The following is a 25933-nucleotide window of genomic DNA, read 5'->3' on the forward strand; positions in this document are numbered from 1 at the left end:
TTTTTTTTTTTTTTTTTTTTTTTCATTTTCAAATGGTAATGAGTAATGACTAATGATTGGTTAAAAGTATTTTATATTTTACTCAAATTTAGGCAAGTGTATGATGATGATTAATCAAATGCTGTGACGGATGGTGAATGGTGAAATCCTTAAAACAGACATAAATACTCGAATAGATCATGAACTCCTATATCAGTATATCCGAAAAAATCGAAACCAAACCACTAAAAGGAAACACCAATTAGCAAATTGTCTCAGCATTTTGATTTATATGAGTATCCTTCCAAATTATTCAATATAAATTATATGCTTATATATTATTGCAATCGAAAAAAACAATACCATCAATAAAATTAAGAATGTAGCAAATAGATACTTTCAAAGCTTGGAAGTTGCCAGTTTGATTAGGTCTTTGCGAAGTGTTTTGCCGGATACGGTCTTTGGTATGGAGTTTATAAATGCAACCTTTCTTATCTTTTTATATGGCGCCACCTGCTCATCAAAGTATTTATTTATTCACCACCCAAAATAGGGGAAAACGAGCTATTTCTCCCTGAAAACTATCATATCAAGCTAGATAGAGCCCGAACTTTAACCCGATCTAGATATCCTCGAAAAGAAAGTTCGATTTCTATTTCTCCCTAAAAAATAGTTCTACATATATATATTCCCAAACCAAAATTACATTGGTTTAGATTGTGAACCTAAGATCAACCCACATACACTCAAAATTAGACCAATTAAAACCAGACCCAACATTCTTTTAACTATAAACCATTAAAAAAATATTATCTGATAAAAAAAAATGGTTCGTTCTCCTTCACCAATCGCCAAACCTCCATAGCTTATCTTAGTAATTGAAGCTTTAATGAAAATCGAATGGATCTTATTCTCAGACAATTTGGAGTTTCGGAGATTTGATTTCCCTTTGCTGAATTTTTTTCCCTAGGAATTTAAAATTTTCAGATCTCATGGTTGAATCCCATCGGAGTATTATCTTCTCCGCCGTCTCTAATTCAAAAATCAGATATGGATTGGTGTTTGACTTCACTGATCGATTCTCTCTTTTATTCTATTTTTCTTCCTCCTTTGAAATGATATTTATTTGGTGGTGAAGATTATAGCGAGAAAACTAATGTTTGATTTCCAATTTTTTTTTGAAGAACTAAAATATCAGCTGGCAAAAAAAAAAAAAAAACTAAAATATCAGACAAAAAAACCTTTTAAAAACCCATTTATTTCTGATAAAAAGTCATCCCGGAGATCGTTTTCTCTCGTCTTTGTGCGAGTTTCTTTTAGCCGATTTGGCTTTTGTTTTTTGTTAGTTAGTTTGTTTTGTTTCTCCTTTTGCAGTGAGTAAATCTCTTCCGATTAAGAGAAGACAAACGCCAAGTGTTTGATTCCTTCCATGGAAGGAATAAATCCTTTATACCTCCTATTGGTGGCCGTTATTGGCTTTGAATGAAGGTTTCATTTCAGTTCGCGAATTGTGATGATGGGATCTCATCACTCGGTTCCCACTCGGCTCCTTCTTTATCATCTTCACCAATCTTCCCACCTTTCCAACTGAGTCAACTCGGTTCCCGTCCATGAGCACGATCGGAATATCAAAAATTAAATAGTGTGTGAAAAAAAAACAGTGAAGACGATGTCGACAAAAAAAAAAAAGGCGATATAATATATAAAAAAATATAGTCGGTCAAATAGAGGTTTGGTTTGGTCTAATTGGGTTTAGGTTCTTTATTAGACGGTTAAGTAAAGAGTAAACCAGTAGAAACCGAGGACTGGGTGTAATTAGATCTCAAACTTTTAAATCGGGGAGATATAAGTGTAGAACTGTTTTTTTAGGAAGAAATAGAAATTGAACTTTCTTTTCGAGGATATCTAGATTGGGGTTAAAGTTCGGGCTCTATCTAGCTAGATATGATAGTTTTCAGCGGGAAATAAATAGAAAGATTATTGTCAGATAGACAATGGAAAGAACAAAAAAAGTAAATAGAAAAGAATGGTGTTGTTTTGTGTTTATAAAAAGCACAACCACCTGTTTAGAGATGAAGTCAATAATTTGTTTCTCGGATAGATTGCTCTCGGACATTCGCACCACGTAAGCCATCGGATACTGTCCCACTTCTTTGTCCGGAAACCTTTTGCGATGCACAAAAGACATGTTGCATATATATATATTGATGTTTCAAAGTCAAAAATTAATATGGTTGAAATCAATCGAGAAAAGAAAAGATTATGAAATATTTTACGGAATGACGGCGGCATCGAAAATTTCTGGATGAGTGATCAAAAGAGCTTCTAGTTCAGCTGGAGGCACCTGATAATTAACAAACGTTAGCTTTTTATTTTAAAATTGTATACCATTGATGCGTAATAATGATAGATCTTTAAACCTGATAGCCTTTGTATTTGATCAGTTCTTTCAGTCGATCCACAACAAAAAGAAAACCATCGTCATCAATATAGCAGAGATCTCCAGTTTTTAGCCATCCTTCTATGTTGATAGTTTCATTTGTAGCTTCTTGGTTTTTAAAATAACCTTTAAAAAAAACAGATAAATATAGAAATATATACGTCATTGCCATGTCATTTTTATTCAATTCGACAAATTTCATTGCTACAAATTTTCTATATAGCATACCACCATATTAATTATTCCATTATTATAGTGCTAAAATCTAAAGTCTAAAAGTCTTTTGCTACCTAACATTTTCAGCTGTCCACGTGACCAATATTAATCATTTTAGAACATAATATAAAAAATAATAATAAAATTTAATATTTAATTAGGAGAATCTTTCATAATTTCTCATTTGAAAGATTCTTTATAACTTTTGGAGAGATTCATATCGTTAAATAATATTTCCTCCATTTTAAAATATATGATGTTTTAAATAAAACACAAATATTTTAAAATAGTTACTTTTAAAAAGTTTATTAATCATGTTTAAAACTGCATAATATAAAGTATGAAATTAATCTAAAAGTTGCATAAAAACTTGAAAATATCATATATTATGAAACAAAAATATCTCTCCAAATATTCTATATTATGAAACAAAAAGATTAATATTTATTATTTTATGATTTAATTTTTAAACGAGAAACTACCATTGTAGGTGCTGATATACAAACCTGAAACCTCAATTACAAGTAATATTATACTAAAGCATAACGTACTGTTTTACCATTAGAAATTGAAGGCCCCTTGAGCCAAAGCTCGCCCGTTTGATTAACTCCCATGACCCTACCCGTATTAGGATCCACGATCCTCGCTTCCACATCAGACGTCAACGTCCCGGCCGTGCCGTATCTCCTAGTACTCTCCTCTACAAAACCCGTGTTAGCCCCTCCGCCGTTCGATTCCGTCAACGCATACCCCTGATGTATATCAACCGATGGATATTTCTTTAAAAGCCCTTCCGTGACCTCCTTGCTCAGCGGCGCTCCACCACACCTCACCGTCCTCAGTGAGCTCAGATCGTACTTGGCCTTGATCAGATCCGCACCGTAGAGCATAGCTACTAAAACCGGCGGCGCCATTACTAGAGTCGTGGCTTTATACTTGTCCACCGCATCTAACATATCGTGAAGCTCGAATCTCCGAAGAACCACCACCGTCAATCCCAAAGCTACGGTCCTCATGACGTAGCCTAGTAATCCAAAAGTGTGGGACATTGGAACGGTGCATAGGAATATCTCGTCTCGTTTCGATTTATCCGAGAAGTATCTCGCCACGTGAGCGGTTAAGTTACCGTGAGACGAGATCACTCCTTTGCTTGGTCCTGTGGTTCCCGACGAGTAAAGCATCATCGCCGTGTCGTCCTTGTTGACTCGGTCTCTGACTCGTTTACCGCTCGGTTCTTTCTTCATCATCTCGCTTAATATCCCAACGACTCTTATTCCGCGAGCTGGTTCCTCTCCGTCGTCGGTGAGAACGACGGAGATAGCGGCGGCGAGTTTGAGAGCCAGCTGGCGCGTGGTGAACGCCAGAGTTGGGTTGCAGTCGGCGATCTGTTTAGAGATTTCACCGGCGGTGTTGAGAGTGTTGGCGGTGGTGACGATGGCGCCAAGAGACATGACGGAGAGGCAGACGACGGGAATGTAGATCGAGTTTGGAGAGAGGATGAGGACGACGTCACCTCGATCGTCGTATTCCGACGACGGAGAGGAACCAGCTCGCGGTGAAGCTTAAACGGTATCAATGAAGGCGGTGGTGCCGCCGTGCGTTTGAGAGGAGATGAAAATTGTGACGTCGAGGGAAGGATTTGGTGGGAGACTCAATGGGTTGCGTTTACTATAGAATGTAGAGTTTGATTTGCAGAAACCACTTCTTGGATCAACACTGAGAGATCTTTGAGGATTTGCCATTTTCTCAATACAAGCGCAGTTTCGAGAGTGGCTTATGTAGTTAAAAACTACTAGTAAAGGGAGATACCTAAACTAGTGAAGCAGAGTAGCGTTTTATATATGTTTCCATGCATTAACCAGATCGATATATATATAGCGATTACTATGATATGACGAATGACTTAGTAAACTTTTATGTATATTTTGTCACATGCAGGAGGAGTTGAGCGTGATTCACGATTTTGCTATGGTCTACATATAAAAAAAGAATTCCGCGGACGCTAGTTATTGCTATTGGGAACATTACTCTTAGAAGAAGACAAGAATGAGAAAAAGACATATATGTAGTTATAAAAGTGGAGTTTTCAAAGATAGCGAAAAATATTATCTTTCTATTTACAAGGCGATATTCACTGTCAAAAAAGGAATAGAAAATTTTGAATTTCATTCGGTGGACCAACATTTTCTCATCCAGATGGACATGTCATCTTTTTCTAAAATGATCCAATTCAAGATGAAATGAGTGAGTTTGAGTAAGACTTTTGATTATGACGTTGGCCGACACAAAACAATGAGAATCGATCGTGATGAGTGGGAAATGTTATCCCTTAATGTAAAAAAAAAGGAGAGAGAATATATGAGATGACGTTGATTGTTTTTCAGTTTTTCTACAGGAAATGTATCAAATTAAACCCCATGCCGATTTAGTAAATGAGTTATTGACACCTATAGTATACATACTCATAGCTAGTTAAACTCTTTAAGGGATTAATGAGTTTTAAAATTGAATTGAAATAGAGATTTGTGAATTAAAAATGTGAAGGAAAAGATGGGGTTGGTGGTGGAAGAGGAATGATCAGACAAACGAAGAAAATACCAAATTCAACTGCATGGTAAATATTGTTCAATCTTTATTATCTTATTTTATTTTTCTAAAATCAAAGTCAACTTTCAAGTATTGCAAATCACCAAAAATGAAAAAGGAACATGCATTATCAAAATTTTGGAGTTGTAGACATTTCGTGGCAGCTTTTCTCTGGAAGGTGTGTGTCCTCTCTCACTGTATCGTCGAAATAACCAGCTAATTAATGTCTGTTGCTGAACTGGCTACTCTTTTTTTCCACATATTCAGGGGACCCTTGAGCAGCTGGAGTTTGTCCCCAGTGAATCTGCCAACTGTGAGTGCTTAGTATGCTGCTACATTGATCCTCCTGCCCGGAGCCTTGAAGGTTTCATCACACACCTCTCTCGTGAAGATCATCCACAGGTGGTTATCTAGCCAAACCCTCTCTTGAGCTATTTTGTAGCAATACATTTTTTTTTTTTAACGCCATGTGCACTTTGTTGTTTAAGCAGCTTCCTCGCATTGTTTGGAAGCAACCAACGCACCTTATCAATCTTAAGCCTCCCTTGCCTCCCCTTCCTCTCATTGCTTGGAAGGGACCAAAGCACCTTAGGAATGTTGAGCCATTGTCTCCCCCTTAATTCTACTCCTCTCATGGTGAGTGAAGCAAACCAAGGTTGTGTTTTTTTAAAAAAAATCTGCTAACGTTGACAAAGGCTTTGAAAAATCCACCAGGCATCTCTCTAGTAGAGCACATCAGCGGAAGGTAATCAAAGAATCCTAGCCAAACCGGACGGGCTTATAATTGTATCAATAGGTTTTTGTCATTGTCTTGACTATTTTTGAGTCAATAAAACAAACTCTTAACCACTACTAGTTTCCCTTTCTCACTTGTAGTTTCGTTTGCCTAATTTTCACCCCGTGTGCATTTTTTTTTCAAGCAGAAGTTGGGACTTTCTCGCTACCATGGCGACGAAGCAACCAAAGACAAGTTTTAATATCTGATAACGTTGAGATGTGTCTGGGGTTTTTCTTAATGATAACTAAAACATTGTAGCGAAAGTGCAAGAAACTGTTGAGATGAATGCTTGTGATTCTACGTTATACCAATTTATCTACTAATCGGTAAATTGTAATGGTATATAGTTCTTGGAAAGTAACTGTAGTGTAGGCCATTCAGCTGAAGTTATGCTCTTCGACATGGATAGAACAATAAATCTGGGTTTTGCTTTTCGACAAATGTAACAACAGATTTACTACAGTAAAAACAATAATAATACACATACGCTCTCACCTAGCTTGGAGTTGGAAGTTGCGAGCTTGATGAGATCCTTGCCCAAAATAGTGCCTGAAGGATTCTTTGGTATGGAAGATACAAAAGCAACTTGTCGTATCCACTTGCCCAAAGGCACTTGCTATATAGATTATGAAAATTGTTATTTATAGTATTGATATTTTCACGAAGGTGACAGTAATTATCCAATAATTTATTACACTAATTAAGATTGGATTCTTTATTTAATCCTTGTAACAATTTTAAAGCTTGGAGTTGGTGGAAGTGAGCACGAGCTTTATGAGATCCTTACGTAGAATCTTGCCTGAAGGATTCTTTGGAATATAAGACATGAACTCCACCTTTCGTATCTTCTTGTAAGGTGCTACTTGTTTCGCTACAAACTCCATTATGGACTTCTCTGCTAAGAAACTTCCAGTTTTCCTTACAACGCACGCCATCGGAAATTGTCCAACTTCTTCGTCCGGAAACCTGTAAATCGCCAAAAACATTAATAACTCATGACGGTTTCTGGACACCAAACGATGAGTGTACGTTGTTGTGACTTACGGGATTACTGCAACATCTTTGATCTCAGGATGAGTGAGCAGCAAAGCTTCTAATTCAGCTGGAGGGACCTATGTAATGATCACAAAAAAAAAGAAAAAATTTAGGACATAGTACAATCAACATTTTGGTAAACTCATCGATAGCTATTTCTTTTGTAACCTGGTAAGCTTTGTATTTGATTAGCTCTTTCAGTCGATCCACTATAAAAAGAAATCCATCATCGTCAATGTAGCAGAGATCTCCAGTTTTAAGCCATCCTTGTGAAGTAATTGCTTCATTTCTTGCTTCTTCGTTTCTAATATAACCTTTTAAACCAAACAAAACAATACAGAAAGTCATAAAAAAAAATTCAATTTTTATTAACCGCTGACTTGAATTACTTCTTAGTCACGGTACCTTTTGCAATGGCGGGACTTTTGAGCCAAAGCTCGCCTGTTTGGTTCTCACCCAAGAATCGACCTGTATCCGGATCCACGATCCTCGCTTCCACCCCGGACGACAACATACCCACCGCACCGTATCTCTGACTCTCCTCCACCGAGTCCGTCGAAGCACCTGCGCTGTTTGATTCCGTTAAAGCGTACGCTTGAAAAACATCAACCGTTGGATATTTCTCTAAAAAACTCTCTGTAACCTCCTTGCTCAACGGTGCTCCACCGGATCTAACCGTTTTCAGGGAGGTCAAATCGTACTTGTCCTTGATCAGATCTGAGCCGTTGATCATAGCTACCAAAACTGGCGGCGCCAAAACTAGACTCCTGACTCTGTATTTCTCGATTGCCGCAAACATATCGTGGAGATCAAACCTCCGGAGCATCACCACCGTCGAACCTAAAGCTACGGTGGCCATGGCGTAGATCAGTAACCCGTAGGTGTGGAACATCGGAACGGTGCAGAGGAAGGTCTGATTTGGCGGCTCCAATGGCTCCGAGATGTATCTCGCTATGTGCGCGATTAAGTTCCCGTGAGACGAGTCCACTCCTTTGCTTCTCCCTGTGGTTCCCGACGAGTAGAGCAGCATCGCCGTTTCGTCTCTGTTAACTCGGTCTCTGACTCGCTGCCTACTCTGTTCCTTTTTCATCATCTCGCTTAAAACCCCAACGACCCTGACACCGCGACTGGATCCCACGTGATCTTCGTCGTCGTCTTCCGTGAGGACAACGGGGATATCAGCGGCGGAGGCGGCGGCGAGTTTGGGAGCTAGCTCGGGAGTCGTGAAAGCCACCCTCGGCTTGCTGTCTGTAATCTGTTTGGAGATCTCACCGGCGGTGTTGAGAGGATTCGCTGTGGTTATGACGGCTCCGAGGGACATGACGGCGAGGTTCACGACGGGTATGGAGATTGAGTTCGGGGAGAGGATGAGTACGACGTCGCCTCTCCGTATGCTAAAGTCGTGGTGGAGACAATCGGCGACACGAGCAACGGCTCTCCAGAAATCGGGGAAGCTTATACGGTGGCCTGTGGTGGCGTCGATGAAGGCGGTGGTGCCACGGTGAGGTTGAGAGGACATGAATGTCGTGACGTCAAGGGAAGTGTCTGCAGGAAGTGGCAATGGGCTGCGTTTACTGTAAAACGTCGAGTTTGCTATACAGAAACCGTTTTTAGGATCAATGAGCGATGGTGATGATGGTCTTTCTGAATCAGCCATTTTTTTCAATTGGTTAGATGGATGATTCAGCCCTGAGAAGGTTTAATATATGAATTTCAGGTGTTATTGAAGCATTTAAGGTGAAAAGAGAGGTGAACCATGGAGAGTGTCACTGAATGAACCTGGATTTGTCAGACCGGTTTCAGATTGATCGTCTGATGCGTCTGAATACAACTTCCGAGGATTCAGCTGTAATCCGACAAGACGAGGAAGAGCTAGTTTCCGGAACCAACTCGTACATATTACAAGAGTCATCTCAAAAACTACCCCAGGAAATAAGACAAGTATTTGTAAGGGGATACGGTCTCTGTATTCAGGTTAGATATTTTTTTGGGTTTGAGCTTAACAAATTTTTTTGGGTTTGAGCTTAACACATGATCTTTAGAAAAGTATTTTACTCACGTTGATTGTTTTTTCTATACGGGACATTATTACATTCACGAAAGGTATCCCATGCCCACTGGAAAATGAAACATTGACACCTTATCTATATATAATAGATAAACTCTTTAGTAAACCACACATTGCGAGTATATGTAACTTTGAATGTTAAACAAGTTTCATTACCAAACTACACTTTTGTCCACACGGAAAACGTGAAACTGCCAGAAAAAATCCTCGTATTACCTCAAATTATTTCAGGTACATCTTTGCACAGGACATTTGTTAAAAGACTGGTGCAAGAGAAGTTAGGTATAGGGTAGTATCCAAGTTCTTTTGGCTTTGGCTGGTAAATTCATTTGTCTGTGGCCATGGTTAGATATCTGATCATAAACATTTTTGAAAATAGACTCTATTCAAATAAACATTAATGTTTGTTCTCTACATAATTTATGTATAATCATCTATGTTTTATTTCAACATGGATGTAATCATAGACATTGTTATCTAATATTTGTTTCTTTTCCACAGACGTTACAGAATTACTACAGTACAAACAATAACAATACTCATACCCTCTCATTATTCGTCTCATAAAAAAATATCAAAGCTTGGAGTTAGATGTTGCGAGCTTGATGAGATCCTTGCGCAAAATCTTGCCTGAAGGGTTCTTTGGTATGGAAGATACAAAAGCCACTTTTCGTATCCTCTTATAGGGTGCTACCTGTTTGGCTACAAACTCCATAATCGACTTCTCTGATAAGCTGCTCCCAGTTTTCCTTACAACATATGCCATCGGGAATTGCCCCACTGCTTTGTCCGGAAACCTGTAAATCGCCAAACCATTATAAACTCAAGACTGTTGTTTCTGGTTAAAAGAAGAAACACGAGGGTGTCGTTGTGACACTTACGGGATAACAGCAGCATCAGGGATTTCAGGATGAGTGAGCAGCAAAGACTCTAGCTCAGCTGGAGCAACCTATCCAATAATCAACAATCGAAGTTTAGCACAATTTTCATCTCGCTGTTATATATGAAAGAGTAATGTTCGAATATACTCAATCTCCATCCAAACAAACTTATCATAACACAACACACAATCATACTTCCAGGCTCAGAAATTACTTATTGGAGCAATGGAACAAACGGGTGTCAGGTTTCTAGCAATGATTTGATTGATAAATCAGTACTATTCCCTAATGCTGAATAAGGACACTATAGTCCATAGTATCAATATCAACCGTTGTTAAATGTGTATTGTATATCTTACCTGGTAACCCTTGTACTTGATCAGTTCCTTTAACCGGTCAACCACGAATATGAATCCATCTTCATCGATATAGCAGAGATCTCCAGTTCTTAACCATCCTTCAGAATCAAGAGTCGAGCTCGTAGCTTCCTCATTGCTGAAATAACCTACAATCGCAACAAACAACGCCCAAAAAAACATAAATCTTGGTGCTTTGATGATCTCAAAAACTTGAATTCAGAATCCTTAGAAAAGTTAGAAAAAAATTGTACCTTTCATTATGGAAGGACCCTTGAGCAAGAGCTCACCGGTTTGGTTCGGTCCAAGAATCTGACCAGTAACCGGATCAACAATCCTCCCCTCCATACTAGCCGACAATTTCCCGGCGGTGCCGTACCTCCGGCTTTCCTCAACAGTATCCGTGGAAGCTCCTATACCCGTTGACTCAGTCAACCCATAGCCTTGCATAATCTTAACCGTCGGATACTTCTCCGCGAACCCTTCAGTCACCTCCTTGCTCAACGGAGCTCCGCCGCACAAAACAGTGTGCAGGGAGCTCAAATCGTACTTAGCTTTGATCTGATCTGCGCCGTTGACCATCGCCACAAGAATCGGAGGCACGAGAGGCAGAAACGTGGCTTGATACTTCCCAATCGCAGACATCATCTCGTGCATCTCGAACTTGGAGAGAACGATGATCGTGGATCCGTAAGCGAGAAGACCAGTGGCGAACGCGGCTAAGCCGTAGACGTGAAACATAGGAACGGTGCAGATGAACCGTTGCTCTCCCTGCGACCCATCGTCAGACCCGAACCGGTTCACCACGGTTTGAACCATCGCGATTAAGTTACGGTGAGACGAGATCACCCCTTTGCTCATCCCGGTCGTTCCTGAAGAGTAAAGCAAAGTCGCCGTGTCGTCCTGGTCAACTCGCTCAATAACTCGGTTCCCACTCGGCTCCTTCTTCATCATCTCCGCCAGTCTCCTCACTTTTCCAACTGAGTCAACTCGCTCCTCGTCCATGTGCACGATAGGAAGCTTCGCCGCTGCGGCGGAGATTTTAGGGAGGAGCTGAGACGTGGTGAAGGCGAGGACCGGATTCGAGTCTTTAATCTGTTTAGCGATCTCTCCGGAAGTGTTGAGAGGATTCGTGGTGGTGATGATCGCGCCGAGCGACATCACGGAGAGACAAACGACGGGGAACAAAATCGAGTTCGGGGAGAGGAGAAGGACGACGTGTCCTTTTCGAATCCCCATCTCGTAGAGACAGTCGGCGACTGAGTCCACGGCGCGCCATAGCTCGGAGAAAGTGAGGTTGTTACCAGTGGAAGCGTCGATGAAAGCGATACGGCCGCGATGAGCTTGTGAAGATATAAAAGTGGTGACGTCGAGCGATGGATTCGGAGGGAGTGGGATTGGTGTTCGTTTGCTGTAGAATGTTGAGTTTGAGTTGCAGAAACCACTTCGTGAATTCACTGAAGCCATTTTTGTTTTTAGAATTTTGTTTCTCTGTTTATTTGAATTTTTTGATAAACTATACTTATTACCGTACTTGGGGACATTGGTCTCATATTTGAATAGATTGTTAAGGATTTAAAATGTTATTCAGAGTCTGTTCTTGTTAAATCAACATTTTGTTAAACTATGTTAAAATTTAGTATTACTAGGTGCTTCCCCACGCAACGCGTGGGTTGTGGTGTAGTTGGCACTTTCTTGTTTTTTTTGTCTTTTTCGTTTTCTCTTTTGTATTATTTCGTTTTAATTAGGCATATACAGGCTTTGCCGTCACTTTTATTTATACACTATATGTTTATACCATTTCGTTCATATGTGTATAATTGTGGCATTTATTTTTTATTTTTTATGAAGATGTTGTTTCTTGCTTTTGAAGATCCAATCTTATCATTGACTGATATTGTTTCCAATACATTTATTGTATTAGAGATTTTCTAATTAACTGCTTATGTAAACCCTTCATACGTTGATGTTGCAATAATAAGTTATTTTTTTAAAATATCTTCCGTGTAAGTGATTATGTTTGTATGCCCATGTTTTGGTTCTAATATCAATAAGATCGTTTCTGTTTTTCTTTAGTTGGCTTTGAAACCAATATTGAGTTAAGCAAATAATGGGTGAAATTATGGTGTTAATAAGTAATATAAATTATTATGTATATATATTGTATATATGTGACTATAAATTTAGCTAACTAAAAAATTATGTAATATTTAAATACAATCTTGAACATATATATATTTTTTTATTTGTGGGAGGAATGTATGAAATTATTGGATAGAAGTTATTTTTGAGTTAAATGACCTTTAATGTCTTTAAAGTGAGTTAAATATTAATAAATTTTTATATGTGTCTTGACTTTTTTTAAAAGGAATACCAAGTGTTTCCTTCCAAATTTGAAGTGATATAGTATTTTAGTTTTCTTATATGATTTTATGAACTTCAATGTAAAAGTTTTTCAAAGTAATAAGTACACTCACTGATTGAATTATAAAATTTGGAGAAATGTTTATTTCGTTTAATCATCTGCTCTTTTAAATAAATTAAATAAGTATGTTGTTATTCCTACAAATAGGACAACATATATTATAGTTTAACCATGGAGTTAAGCAATGGAAATGGAACTTGTGATTGCAAGACAAAATGCTTATATGTTACACATTGATCGTTTAAAAATGAATAGGAACATCTAATTCTCAAATAAAGTTGATTGTTTTGTTAAAACCAACATATGTGAATTTAAATTTAACTATGCAAATTTAAAAAATAAATATGAATAGATTAGAAAGGCAAGAAATATAAAAGAAATATTTTTTATATAAATAAAATAAAAATTGAAAACAATGTTAAATATATATAATATTTTCTACATTAAAATATAGAATCAAACTCTTACAAGTTACAACACATATGAGATATAACAACATTTGATATTGGTAGGAGAGGAGGAGAGAATGTTTACTATAAGATGGTAATCCAAATTAGATAATGGAGATGAATCTTTAAAAAATAGAACAATGTAATATCTATATATATATATAATACTTTCTAAATTAAAATATAGAATCAAACTCTTACAACACATATGAGATATAACAACATTTGATATTGGTGGGAGAGGAAGAGAGAATGATTATTTATAAGATAATAATCCAAATTAGATAAAGGAGATAAATCTTTTAAAATAAGAACAATGTAAAATATATATCATGTAGTCTCTAAAATTAAAATTTAGCATTAACAATTTACAATGATATTTCATTTTTTTTTTACAACCCATACAACAAAAATAAGAAATCAAAAATAACAAAAAAAATGAAAAATGATTTGAGGTATTGTAGAAGAGAATGAGAGAATGTGAAAATGAGATAGTAAAAGAATGTCAATATGAGAGAATGATAGATTGAGAGAATGCTTATTTATATGATAAAAAATGATGGAAGTTACATTTAGAACTATGGAGTTACAATAGTAATTTATTGTGTTTGAATAAAATTGAGTGGTAGAATATGATTAATGCATAATTTATTTTATTTTCAGTTATAATTTTATTTTAATGTGTGAGTTAAATGTATTGTGTTTATTGGGTCTTAAATATTGTTTAAAGCAATTAGAAAAAAAAAAAAAAAAAAAATTAGAAAACATTAAATGAAAATCAACCAATAAGGAGAGACCAAAACCTTACATTTATATATATGATATATTGCTTTAAACTTTGAAATGAGAAATATATTATAAACAATAATTTTACATGAGAAATATATTAATTTAGCCAACCAAAATATGAATATAAGTTTAGCCAACCAAAATAAATAAAAAATATTAAAATTTAACCAAAAATAATTTCTCTTGAAAGATAATAAGTTAGTAGGAGGAATGAATTAATGTACAATTATTGGATAGGAGTTACATTTGAGTTAAATGGAGTTACATGTCTTTAATTATAAATAAATATTTTAATTTTTTATAACCTAAAATAAAAGGAATACCAAGTGGCTGAATCAAAATTCACATGATTTGGTTGTTTGTTGATATAAACTCAACACTTACACATAATATTTCAAAATAAAAAATATTACTTTTTAAGTGACAAACTAAATTAGTTTTCTTATAAAATTATATGAATTCTTCAATCTCAATAATTTTTAAAATCCCAAGGATAACTTATATTTTTTTGGTTTTCACTCATCAATTTAATTTATAGTGCTAGATTTCATACTAATGGTTTCATCTTTAGAGAATTTAGTGAAATGATATTTTTAAAATTATATTTTATTTTTATATTTAAGTTCCAGTTGAATATGTTTTGTTTTTTGGATCATTTTTTATTTTGATTAAAGACACAAAAAACCAATTGTTTAATTATGTTCTTTTTGTTTTCAAAAACCTCAAATCATAAATATAAAAATATATATATATATTATATTGATATCTGCAGATTTAACAATTGAATCACAAAACAAAATAGTCTTTATAAATGGATAAATGGATAATTATATTGATCTTTAAATATTATATTGATCTTTATAAATTATTAAAAATGATACATGAATATGTGAGATAACCAGAGACATAATAGATAATTACATATGGATCATTTCAACTTTATGATCTTATTGTGTGGTGAATATTGTAAGGAAGTATGAAAATAATGACTTATAAGATGTTAATATAAAATAGAAAATGGAGATAAACATTTTAAAAGATTAAAATAAATATATAAGATATACATATCATACAAACTCTAAAACTAAGCTTTTACAATGATATTTGATTTGATTTTTTATAACCCATACAACAACAAAAAAAAAAAAAAAATACAAAACAAAACAAAACAAAACAAAAAAGAGATTTGAGAATAGTGGAAGAAGATGAGAGAATGAAAGAGTGATAGACTAAGAGAATAAGATAATGAGTATTTATAGGAAGAGAAATGATGAAAAATTACATTTAGAAAAATGAGAGTTACAATTCTAATTTATTGTTTTGTTTTAATACAATTGATTAATACAACTTAGTGGAGAAATAAAGTTAATGCATAATTTATAGGGAGAAGCTATAAAGATTTCAGTTTTATATTATGTGGGTTAAATGTAAAAATTAATTGTTTTAAATTTGTGTTCTAATATAAATTTTTTTTTGTTAAAATTATATTGCCAAGTGGACCAATAAGGAGAGACTGAAATTTAGAAAAATGAGAGTTACAATTCTAATTTATTATTTTGTTAATACAATTGATTAATACAACTTAGTGGAGAAATAAAGTTAATGCATAATTTATAGGGAGAAGCAATAAAGATTTCAGTTTTATATTATGTGGGTTAAATGTGAAAATTAATTGTTTTAAATTTGTGTTCTAATATAATTTTTTTTTGTTAAAATTATATTGCCAAGTGGACCAATAAGGAGAGACTGAAACTCTACTTTTATATATATGATTAGTTTGTGATTTGTAAAAAGTTATTAAAAATTTTAACAAATTTAGTTTATTCAATTAAAACAAACCAAAGTAGCATTGTTAATAAGTTCAATTATTATGTTATTAATTTATGATTTTAGACATTTTTTAAATTACTAATCAACATTCCTGTTCTCTTGTTCCGACTTCCGAGATATTTCCATTTTCCAGGTCGTTTTAGACCACGTGGAAATTATGTTGTATTGAAGTATTCAACTTTGTTTAGTTTGACCAAAAAGTGAGAACCTCTTTAATTTTGATTAAGACGTAAAGCCCTTTTCGATATTATGGGCTGAGGCCTTTCTTTGAAGGCCCATACGTCCGACTCGGTGTAAGATTTTGTTAAACCAGAGGAACAGACAGGGGACTCTGTTGAGTTTGTTTTTGTTCCTCTATTTCTTTCTTTGAGATTTGACTTCTGTTTCTTCTTGGCTTAATTGTGTTTTTTTTTTCCATATCAGTGAGATTATCACTAGGTAGTGTCTGTATTTTCACTGTTGTGTTGTCTTCTTGTTTTGTAACATTCATTTTTTTGAGCAACAGAAAAGAAAACACTGTTTTATGTCTTCTTGTCTTTGCTCAATTATGTGTAATCGACTTTGTAAGATGATAATATTTCTGTATTTGCTTATAATTCTAATTTTTACAGGTATATTTATGTTTATGTATTCCAGAAAGTGAAATCAAACCGGAGATGTCTTAGCTGTGAGAATATTAAGAAGTGAAACTCTGGTCTGAATCAGTCGCCTGAAAATACACCCCAACTCGATCTCAAGCTCCTCAACTGCGATCTGTGAAGCCTCCAACCTTGTACCCGCGCTCTGCAACGCGACTTCGTCCCAAACGTCATCAAAGCAGCAAAACCGCATCGTAAATATCGAAGAAAAAGACCCTTTGCTTGGTTTTCTCTCGAGACAAGGAAGACACACGAGCGAGAACAGAGACTCAACCATAGTCATTATGGCTCTTCTCACTTCCTGCAAAACCTCCGCGACAAACAGAAGGTTCTGCTCTATGCTCTGCATCTCCGTCGTTCCTCTTCCAGCTCCTCCTTCAATACTCTTTAGACTATTCAAACACTTGAGGGTTTCCTTCTTGAGCTTGTTCCTGTACCGATTATAAGCTGCGATCTTCTCACTGAGGTTTGCTCCGTTACAGCGCAGAGTCAGCTGAAGATCTCGAAGGCTATGTCTCACTAGCGTCATGACGTCTTTTGAGACGTTACATACATCTAACATTATTAGTGAAGCTTCGGAGACTTGCTCGATCCATTTCTCTTTCCCTTGTTGAAACAGAGACTCTCTTGCTTCTGGACAGTGGTCAAGAAGATAGTTTGCAGAGTCTTGTAGTTCTCTCAAACCTTCCAAGTCCACTAGCGCCATTTGATTAAAACCTCCAAAGAATATTTGCCTGATTTCAAAAAGTAGGAATTCTAAGGAAAGATGAGAATGTAATGAGTGATTTGTGATTAGGGTTTAGTGAAATTATAGGGAGACTCCATAAATAGGGAATGTTTTGATTTGAATGAGGAAAGTACAATGAAAGAGAACCCTGAGGTCTTTTTTGTTGTGAGGTGCTTTTTGTTTGTACGTACGTGAAGACAATTGTGTTGGAAACAGGTCATTGAGGTTATAAATTCAAACTAGTTGAAGTTAGTGGTATATAGGAAACTTCCGTTTGTGTAAGTTGCTTAGGATTATGATACATTATGGATTTGATCTGATATTGTTGTCTACAAAACAAAACAAAACAAAAGGTTCAAATTATTTTGTTTAAACTAATCGGGTACCTTTATTAGAGAAATCATGCATGAACCAAGCCAGCCAGTGTAAATTTGTAATTATCTGAATTGTGAGGAATCAAAATGGAGACAACAATATATTTGTTTATATATCTGAGGATGTTCCAGAGTTTTCATATGCATTGTCTAATTTGTCCGTGTCGGTTTTAATAATTTATCAAATCCATCATTCTCTTAACACGGCGCCGTCATATATATTGAGATTTTGAGAGACCAACATTCGTTATCTGCTATACGTACGTGCCAGTATTATTGGTCTATACTACATAATACATATAGCCAGGTTGATCCTACAGCTAAATTCAGTTTCGTTAGATAATTTTTTTTCTTCTTCCAGATCTTGATAATTGAATAAGCAGACTCTCATTGCACCTGATAGATTCGAAGCCATTATTCCAACTTCCAAGTTTCCAACTCCCAAATTGTTTTGTATGAGCATAAAATCTAATCATTTGATTTTCCATTAAGAAGTTAAATGATGCTTATGAGTTCCTTATTAAAAATAAAGTTATGCTTATGAGTCGTGATCAAAAGATAATCACTTCATGAGTTTCTTTCTCATTCGTTTCCAATTATCAGGTTTCTTTAAAAAAAAAAAAGCATGGAGCTTCCACAATGGTATCAGTTGACTCGGTATCATTAAATGAGGATTGTGCACCAATGAAAGACTTCTTGTCACGCAAGAAAACCCATGAGGGTTAGACTTGGAACTAACCTAAATGTTCATGACTGGAATGTACTCTCTTATCATCAAAGATCATCAAAGGCAGTATACGGCTAATGTCCATAATCAAAAATTCTAACGAAAAATTTAAAACTCTTCCAAGAACACGAGTGAAACAAAGATAGACGAATTTATAAGAACTAATACAAACTGGTACATTACGTGCACATCAATTCAAGTTCCTCGTAAGTCTGCTTCGAGTTTATAGCTAATTTCTCCATAGATTTGAATATCTGTTCCATGCTAGACTTCAGATTGAAAGCCCCCATTACTTCAACTGATGGTACTGTCTTCAACTTCCTTTGCATCTTAAGCTCTTCTTTCTCTAGCATCACAAGTTTCCTCTCTATATCTTTGGCTCCGCCATTAACCTTCCTCTGCTCTTCCAATTCCATCCTCTGTTTCTCCACCTGACGGGTTACGCGCATCAAAATCGAGTAAACCGCTTCCGTAAACTTTTTCTCTCCATCTGATCTCTCAAGGGTTTGTGACCAACTGTTAATAGCACCAAACAATGGTGGCTCTTCTGAGAGATCAGGTGTTGGTTCTTGAGGTTCTTGCTTCAAACATCTCATTAGCCAACTGTTCAAGGCCTTAACATACTGAGCCTGAGCATCAATCCAGTTCGATAGGTTTTGGCTCCAGTTCCTCAGCTCCAGTTTCAATTCCATAGCAAGCTCAAGCTGAGATATGTCTAGCTTTTCCTTTAATGTCATCTTATCAAGCTTCTTAGCCTCAGAGATTACGCAAGATTGTCTACTGTGACATTCTAACATAGAGCTCCACATATCAACCAACCTAAATATTGAGACACACCAACAAGCTGAGATAACTCATCAAGCTTCTTAAACAAGCTTAATGGTAATTATAGTTGTCTTAGTACCTGTGGATCAGTTTTTTCATCTGAGACCAGAGCTCTTCATCGCGTAACTTGTTTATCATCAGACATATGTTGTTTATCTTATGGATAGAGACTCTCATTCCCGTAGACAAACACTGAATGGAGGAACGAACGGCTTCAATTTTGCTTGGCTCTGCACTTTTCGATTCCAAACTCCTCAACTGTTTGTAGTTCTTCATGTGAGCTGTTCGGAGTTTCTCCTCAGCCTGTGTAGATAAACAATCAAAAGTCTTACGGAACATAAGAACTTGTATATGTTTTGCTAAAACCATATAGACAATTTTTGAGTATGTATACCTTGACTTCTTGGTACAGTTTCTTCTCCCACATGAATAGTTTCTTTAGAGTAGATGAAAGATTAGATCCAAAATCTTCAACTGGTTTGGGATCCAATGGAGTCATCATCATCTTCTTAGCGTAGAGAATGTTTGAAGAATCTGATACATAGAGCTAAACAGACTCAGAAACAAATAGAGAGAGAGAGAGAGAGAGAGAGAGAGAGAGAGAGAGAGAGAGAGAGTGACATCAATAAGGTAAGGAAAAAATCGAACATTACACTATACCTTGATAAACAGAGCTTTTCTGGTAGTATCTGAATCTTGAAGTGTCGAACATCTTCGAAACCTCGTTCCCCGATTCTGAAGCTTTCTTGAACATCTCTTGCAATTGCTTTGTGACTTCGGAGATATCTGATGAAACTTTTGATTCCTTCGCACCACTCTTTTTATTTGGTTTCTTCTCTGAGATTTTCAGATTTTTTTGTTTCGTTTCTTCAGCTTTAATCTTCTCGTCGTTTGGTTTCTTCTTCTTCTTCTTTGTCAAAGTGTCTTCTTCATCAAGGAAACGAGTGGTCAGTACTCTGTCTTTGGGATTCGGAGTGTACGGAAGCTCATAGCTCTCGAAGAAATTGATAAAATCCCAAGCGTAGTTACTCGGAGGCGGCGGTGGAGGAGTTCCGGAAACGTAACTCCTCCGGGAGTAGAACGAGTCATGATGATTGGTATTTAGGGATTCGAGTTTTGGACATCCGAATAAACTCGTTCCTTCTTCATCTTCTTCCTCGCAATCAGAGTCGAATTTGGGAGGCAAATCGGAATATGAACTGGTGACAGAGTGAGCTGGGGAAGATGATTCCGGCGAAGACGATTCGTCGGGTTCGGAATCAGCATCGGGCGGTAACTCGACGGCTTGATCGAAGAATCTATGAAGAGCTGGACCAACGGTGTTTAAAGAGAGGAGGTAAGCTGAGTGAGCGTCGGCTAAAGCGTAGCTGCGGCGGAGCGTTTCCTCAAGTGAGTTGCAGCGGTCACGGCATAGAGCGACGGCTGGTAAACCGTCGAGCTTTGAGGGAGAGCATCCCATAACGGTCTTCCCGGAGGAAAGGTTTGTGTGTGTGTTTTAAAAAACTCGGATTTGACGTATAAATAAATTACGACACTAATTACGTGATTAAGGTTAGGTGTAATTAATTTGACAAGGACACCACTATTCACGGATTTGAGACAAGTAATTATTAAAATATCTAGAATTATTAGAGAGCGACTAATTTTCTTGTTATGTTGAATTTTTGGAAATGTCTACGCAGCAATTGATATTCAAATCAGTTTTCTATACATACTGGATCTAATTTTTTTAAATTGACAAAAAGGTTCATTTTGATAGTAAAACCGCATTACATGTTTAAAACGAAAAATTTTAAATAGAGAAGGGGAGTGAGTTATAGTGTGACACTTCTGCATATAAATGACTTTTTATATTTCGTTCAGGTAAATAAAATGATTACAATACAAAATAAGAGCCGTTGTTTTCTTGTAGATGAAGGGACATTGCAACCAAACTTCAATTTGGAAAACTAGTAATCATAAGGGGGAAAACAAACGTTACATTGATTTGGTGTCGTCTTTGTGCAATGGAACGAACCATGAAATGCAATATTCAACTTGGGAATCATTGGAGCATAGAAAGTGGAAAAAGACGTTTGTTTACAAAAGTTAAAGCTAAAAAGTGAAAGGTGAAAAGTTAAAAATTATAAAGGTTTCAGATTCAAAGTTAAAGTATTTTCTAATGAAATCATGCTCTAAAAGTATATCCTCGCAATAACATGCACATGTTTAGGCTATATATTGAAAATAAACTCATATTATAATCTTTTTTTTTTAACAACTCAAACTTCACGATTTTAGCTTGAAACAAAAAGTATATATAAGTGGAAATACAATGAAGTTTTTGTCAAGATATAAATCTCTATATCACCTCACTGGTCATCTCCGACATCATTCGATCTCCAATTTTTACTCATTACACCCTCTCATTCTAGTCTCATGTATATTAGTATATACACACTTGTAAGTAACTCATTGTCAGCATATATAATTAAGTGACAAATTTTCCTTTATCTACACTTATTTGGTCCTAATAACATTTTGTTTTTCTTTCTACTAGTTGTAGGCTTGTAGCAATTTTACAGATTACGATGAATATAGTTTTCAATAAAGGGTTGGTCGGAAATCTCCTCTCATAAGTTAGATTAAGGGTTGGGATCAAATAGTCCAAAAAATGATGAAGTATAAGTGCATATGCATGGGATGATGATGATGGGAATGGACCCTAGAAACCATTAAATATTGTCAATACTCTTTAAGTTTATCCATTCATCTGAGTAAGTACATATATAAAAAAAGGGTATGCACCAACGAGCATAGATCTGTATGCGCACGTCTCAACTTTTGAAGTCGTCAACTTAAGAAGAGTGATAGTTGGACTTCTGGTTTTGAGGCTTTTGAGAAGATAGGACAAAGTAAAAAAAAAAAAAAGGCAAAACTAAAATATACGTATAAACAATGCACGAGGATCTCTAGGTTTCCCTAAACGATCCCATCTGTTTAAAAGATGAAATTTTCTTTATAAATTTTTGGCGAAATAGTGGAAAGGTAAAGGAATGTTTCTTTTTTGGGGATGGTGGAGATCCACCTCCTCAATTTTTGTCATTTTATCACAACTTTTTACTACTTTTCTTACTAGGATATTCCCATGCGTATTATATTCAACTTAAAAAATTATTTCATTCACGAGTAACCACCCCTAACCCGTATTACTGAAAAGACGACAATGTTACTGTCTTGCATTGCATGAACGCAAACACATGCTTTGGGGTTTCTATAAAGTCATTAGACGAAGACATTTTACCGTACAATACATAGTCACTGTTTAATGTTTTTCTTTTGGTTAAGATTTATTTTGATAGTGACTATGTGTCATTTTTATAAATAATTTGTCAAAGAACATATTTCCTTCATAACATTGGCATGATATCGTACTTTTTAACATATATTGTTTTAGTTGGTTGCTTCAGAGTTGTTGCTGCGTTACCACTAATTAGCACCCACCAAATTCGTATAATACATGATTGTAGTGGTCCTTTTTTTGGTTTAGTCCAAGGCTTCACAAAAATACTCAAAAATAGACATCATTTTTTAGTTAACGGACATAAGATCATGAAAGCATCCCTCACGTACATTGTCTTTGTGGCTTTGCCTAGGCATTATCCAACAAACGTAATGATAGCATCCTCTTTTCTGATGTTGGATTCATGATTTTATGTTCTCTTTTGTAGTGATCAAACAACGTTATTAATTGTAACAGAGCTTTCGATTTATTAATTGGGCCTGAATATGAAGATAGGCCCATTAGAATCATCACTAACACGAAACCAGCGGAATCAAAATTGGTTGTGCATCTGCTTCATTCAGCTAAGTCTACCTGAATCAGTGCGTCGGCTCAGGCGACAATGCAAGGAGGGTCGTCGGGAATTGGATACGGTTTGAAGTATCAGGTGATTCATCATCTACTTCCTCTTCGGATCTTCATTACAAATTTTGATTAGAAGATTCTTTAAAGACGAAATATTTATTTGCTTTCAGGCTAGATGTATAGCGGATGTGAAAGCAGATACCGACTACACCAGCTTTCTAACAGGAACTCTAAGTCTGAAAGAAGAAAATGAGGTGAACCCATGTTTTTGATTGTGTTTGTTTCGTCTTCTATTGAATAGGGAAGATACTGAAAATTTTGTTCTTTTCCACCATTTGAGATACTTTAAAGGTTCATCTTCTTCGTCTATCATCTGGTGGATCTGAGCTGATATGTGAGGGTTTGTTCTCTCATCCTAATGAGATATGGGACCTTGCTTCTTCCCCTTTCGATCAACGCATTTTCTCCACTGTCTTCTCAACTGGTAAATTATGCTTTATCTTTGAGTTGATTAGTTGCTAGAAATTGGAGTTCTGGTAGAATCATAAGTTTTGTATTGGCTGGGAAGCTTGAATGTGTCAAAAAAACTCATAATGCTTTGTAATACGTTAAGGTGACACATTTGGAGCAGCGATATGGCAAATTCCTGAGTTATATGGTCAACTGAATTCCCCACAATTGGAGCGTGTTGCATCTCTTGATGCTCATGTTGGTAAGATTAATTGGTGAGTATCGTCTCAGCTGTCTACTGCTACAGTGATGCAGAAGTTTGAGAACTTATTTACTCATCTTATGGAAGCTGATTCTCGTATCACTGGTGGAAACAGTGTTCTTTGGTGGCCTTCTGGAAGATGTGACAAGTTAATCAGCATGGATGAACAAAATATTTTCTTGTGGAACTTAGACTGTTCAAAAAAGTCTGCTGAGGTGATTTAGCTATAAGGATATAGAGACAAACTCTTTTCTTTTAGGTGCTTTTGCCTACCAGGTTTTAAGATCTTTTGTAAGGTATTTTCGTTAACAGGTTCCGGTTTGTATAGGTTTTATCAAAGGATTCAGCTGGGATGTTGCATTCTTTATCTGGTGGAGCATGGAATCCACATGATGTAAATGCTGTTGCAGCAACTGGTGAATCATCTGTCCAGTTCTGGGACCTGCGTACTATGAAGTATGATATCACTGTTGATCTCCTTTGTTCCTGCATACTGTTAGGAGGTTTTACGCATTGATATTACTCACCCACGTTATTACATGCTCTCATGGGTTTTTTTAAATGTCAATTTAGTGTTAGTTGCTTTTGGTTTTACCCTTTCACATCAACTTATGCATATATGTTGACTTTTCTCTATGTTGTTTGTCCAACGAAGGAAGGTTAACTCAATTGAACATGCTCATGTACGCGGTGTTGATTACAATCCCAAGAGAGAACATATACTTGTAAGATTTCTCTCTTGTAAGTTGTACCTTCAAAAGCACTGCGAAATACTCTATTGAAGGAAAATAATGGTTTTTTGAAAAATCTGATGTGCATATTTGTTTAGGCTGTTCTTTACATTGTCCGGGCATAGAGCTGAACTTAATTGTTGTAGAACTCAATCTTTTGACTTGGTATGAGTATAGTATCATATCTTAGCTGTGATGGATTTAACATTCAGTTGTGCAGATAACTGCAGAGGATGAATCTGGCATACATGTCTGGGATCTCCGGAAGGCCAAGGTTCCTGTACAAGAGCTTCCTGGTCATACACACTGGTATATTTGCTTCCGTTTCCTTTTGCAAACTTTTTTTTGTTAAAGTAACCAAGATTCTTGAATTTGTGCCTTTGTATGTTTCTGTTAAATTTTGAAGGACATGGGCTGTCAAGTGTAATCCTGAGTATGATGGACTGATTTTGGTACTCTACCCTCTTTCTCCTATAATTTTCTTAAGACAATCAAATCGTTCTACTTAGTAGTTACGTATGCCTCACCCTGTTTTTTAGCTGAAATGTGCAGTTTTATATTTGGTACATGCTTTGTTTTAGTTTAGAAAACAAAGCCTTTTCTTTAACTTTGCTCACACTATAATAATGATGTCAATTCTGATCCCTTCAATCGAAAACACAGAGCGCTGGAACAGATTCGGCTGTCAACCTGTGGTATGCTTCAGCATCATCCAGTGATGAAAAAACCTCACAAAGGTTGTGTCAAGTCTCCCTCGCACCCATGATTTTCATTTTTTTTTGTTTCTCCAACATTGTTTTGATTCTATAGTTACCATCTTTCTCAGCCCTGTGGAATCCATACGTCAGCGTGTGAACCCTTTGCTCAACTCATACACTGACTATGAAGACAGTGTATATGGTAAAATGTCTTACACCTTATGATTACCGTTTATCTTGTGAACCAAACAATACTTAATACTGTCTAATTGTCAACACAGGCCTTGCTTGGAGTTCACGTGAGCCTTGGGTTTTTGCATCACTATCATATGACGGAAGAGTAAGTAAATTTTCTCTGTAATCACAAGATCAACCTAAACTTTATGTAAAGACCCCATATAATCACAAGATCAACCTAAACTTTATACTGTATAAGACCCCATATAATCTCAAGATCAACCTAAACTTTATACTGTATAAGACCCCATATAATCACAAGATCAACCACAACTTTATATACAGACCTTTGGGGGATTCATCTGATTAATGTCTATTGCTTGTATAGGTCGTCATCGAATCTGTCAAGCCTTTCCTTCCGAGAGTATAGTAAAAAAAACTCAGCATCCTCTTTGCTCGGGCCCACACGACCCATCTTGGAAAAGAAGTTGGCACTATTGTATTTAAAATAATGTACTTTTGAGACAATCTTTGTGGATCTTGATGTATCTGTCTATTATCAGTAGCCCAGATTCTTTCGGTACCAATATCCAGGTGCTCTGATCTAAACAGATTCAACAACTAATTCTTGTCGGAAAAAGAAGA

General features: G+C 36.1%; 6 protein-coding genes, 1 long non-coding RNA gene and 1 pseudogene across 9 annotated transcripts in view; 2 read left to right on the forward strand and 6 right to left on the reverse strand.

The window, feature by feature from the left end:
- LOC104778798 (4-coumarate--CoA ligase-like 2) overlaps positions 1–261 on the reverse strand; it is a 4909-nt gene extending 4648 nt beyond the window's left edge. Inside the window, exon 1 of the mRNA XM_019239854.1 lies at positions 239–261. Coding sequence (XP_019095399.1) covers positions 239–261 — 23 coding nt within the window. The remainder of the gene's footprint in view (positions 1–238) is intronic.
- Positions 287–4729, reverse strand: LOC104776165 (annotated as a pseudogene).
- LOC104776168 lies at positions 5397–6341 on the forward strand. Of its 2 annotated transcripts, XR_766108.1 has the most exons (3): positions 5397–5623; positions 5713–5966; positions 6145–6341. It is a non-coding gene; the product is annotated as an uncharacterized LOC104776168 (long non-coding RNA). The 2 variants fall into 2 exon arrangements; XR_766107.1 differs by having other exon boundaries at positions 5713–6341.
- LOC104776167 (4-coumarate--CoA ligase-like 8) lies at positions 6621–8970 on the reverse strand. Its single transcript, XM_010500179.2, has 5 exons — positions 8814–8970; positions 7440–8723; positions 7203–7348; positions 7044–7111; positions 6621–6965 (listed from the first exon to the last, which is right to left on the reverse strand). The coding sequence occupies exons 1-5, from the start codon at positions 8944–8946 to the stop codon at positions 6737–6739; spliced, it is 1860 nt and encodes a 619-aa protein (XP_010498481.1). The 5' UTR covers positions 8947–8970; the 3' UTR covers positions 6621–6736.
- LOC104776169 (4-coumarate--CoA ligase-like 5) lies at positions 9375–11900 on the reverse strand. 2 transcript variants are annotated; one of them, XM_010500182.2, is made up of 5 exons: positions 10594–11900; positions 10343–10488; positions 9984–10051; positions 9648–9899; positions 9375–9435 (listed from the first exon to the last, which is right to left on the reverse strand). In XM_010500182.2, the coding sequence occupies exons 1-4, from the start codon at positions 11804–11806 to the stop codon at positions 9677–9679; spliced, it is 1650 nt and encodes a 549-aa protein (XP_010498484.1). In that variant the 5' UTR covers positions 11807–11900; the 3' UTR covers positions 9375–9435; positions 9648–9676. The 2 variants fall into 2 exon arrangements, with proteins under 2 accessions (XP_010498484.1, XP_010498483.1); XM_010500181.2 differs by lacking the exon at positions 9375–9435 and having other exon boundaries at positions 9522–9899.
- LOC104776170 lies at positions 16453–17305 on the reverse strand. Its single transcript, XM_010500183.1, has one exon. It carries the CDS (start codon positions 17174–17176, stop codon positions 16478–16480), a length of 699 nt encoding a protein of 232 aa, XP_010498485.1. The 5' UTR covers positions 17177–17305; the 3' UTR covers positions 16453–16477.
- Positions 18366–20655, reverse strand: LOC104776171. Its single transcript, XM_010500184.2, has 4 exons — positions 19784–20655; positions 19518–19657; positions 19203–19426; positions 18366–19117 (listed from the first exon to the last, which is right to left on the reverse strand). The coding sequence occupies exons 1-4, from the start codon at positions 20580–20582 to the stop codon at positions 18478–18480; spliced, it is 1803 nt and encodes a 600-aa protein (XP_010498486.1). The 5' UTR covers positions 20583–20655; the 3' UTR covers positions 18366–18477.
- Positions 22941–25913, forward strand: LOC104776173 (WD repeat-containing protein DWA2). Its single transcript, XM_010500186.2, has 13 exons — positions 22941–23052; positions 23141–23224; positions 23322–23454; positions 23584–23695; positions 23798–23897; positions 24011–24138; positions 24338–24407; positions 24634–24722; positions 24820–24865; positions 25077–25150; positions 25240–25313; positions 25393–25451; positions 25677–25913. Exons 1-13 carry the CDS (start codon positions 23008–23010, stop codon positions 25716–25718), a joined length of 1056 nt encoding a protein of 351 aa, XP_010498488.1. The 5' UTR covers positions 22941–23007; the 3' UTR covers positions 25719–25913.

This window comes from Camelina sativa, chromosome 3 (genome assembly GCF_000633955.1).
Source record: "Camelina sativa cultivar DH55 chromosome 3, Cs, whole genome shotgun sequence".
Taxonomy (NCBI): Eukaryota; Viridiplantae; Streptophyta; class Magnoliopsida; order Brassicales; family Brassicaceae; genus Camelina; species Camelina sativa.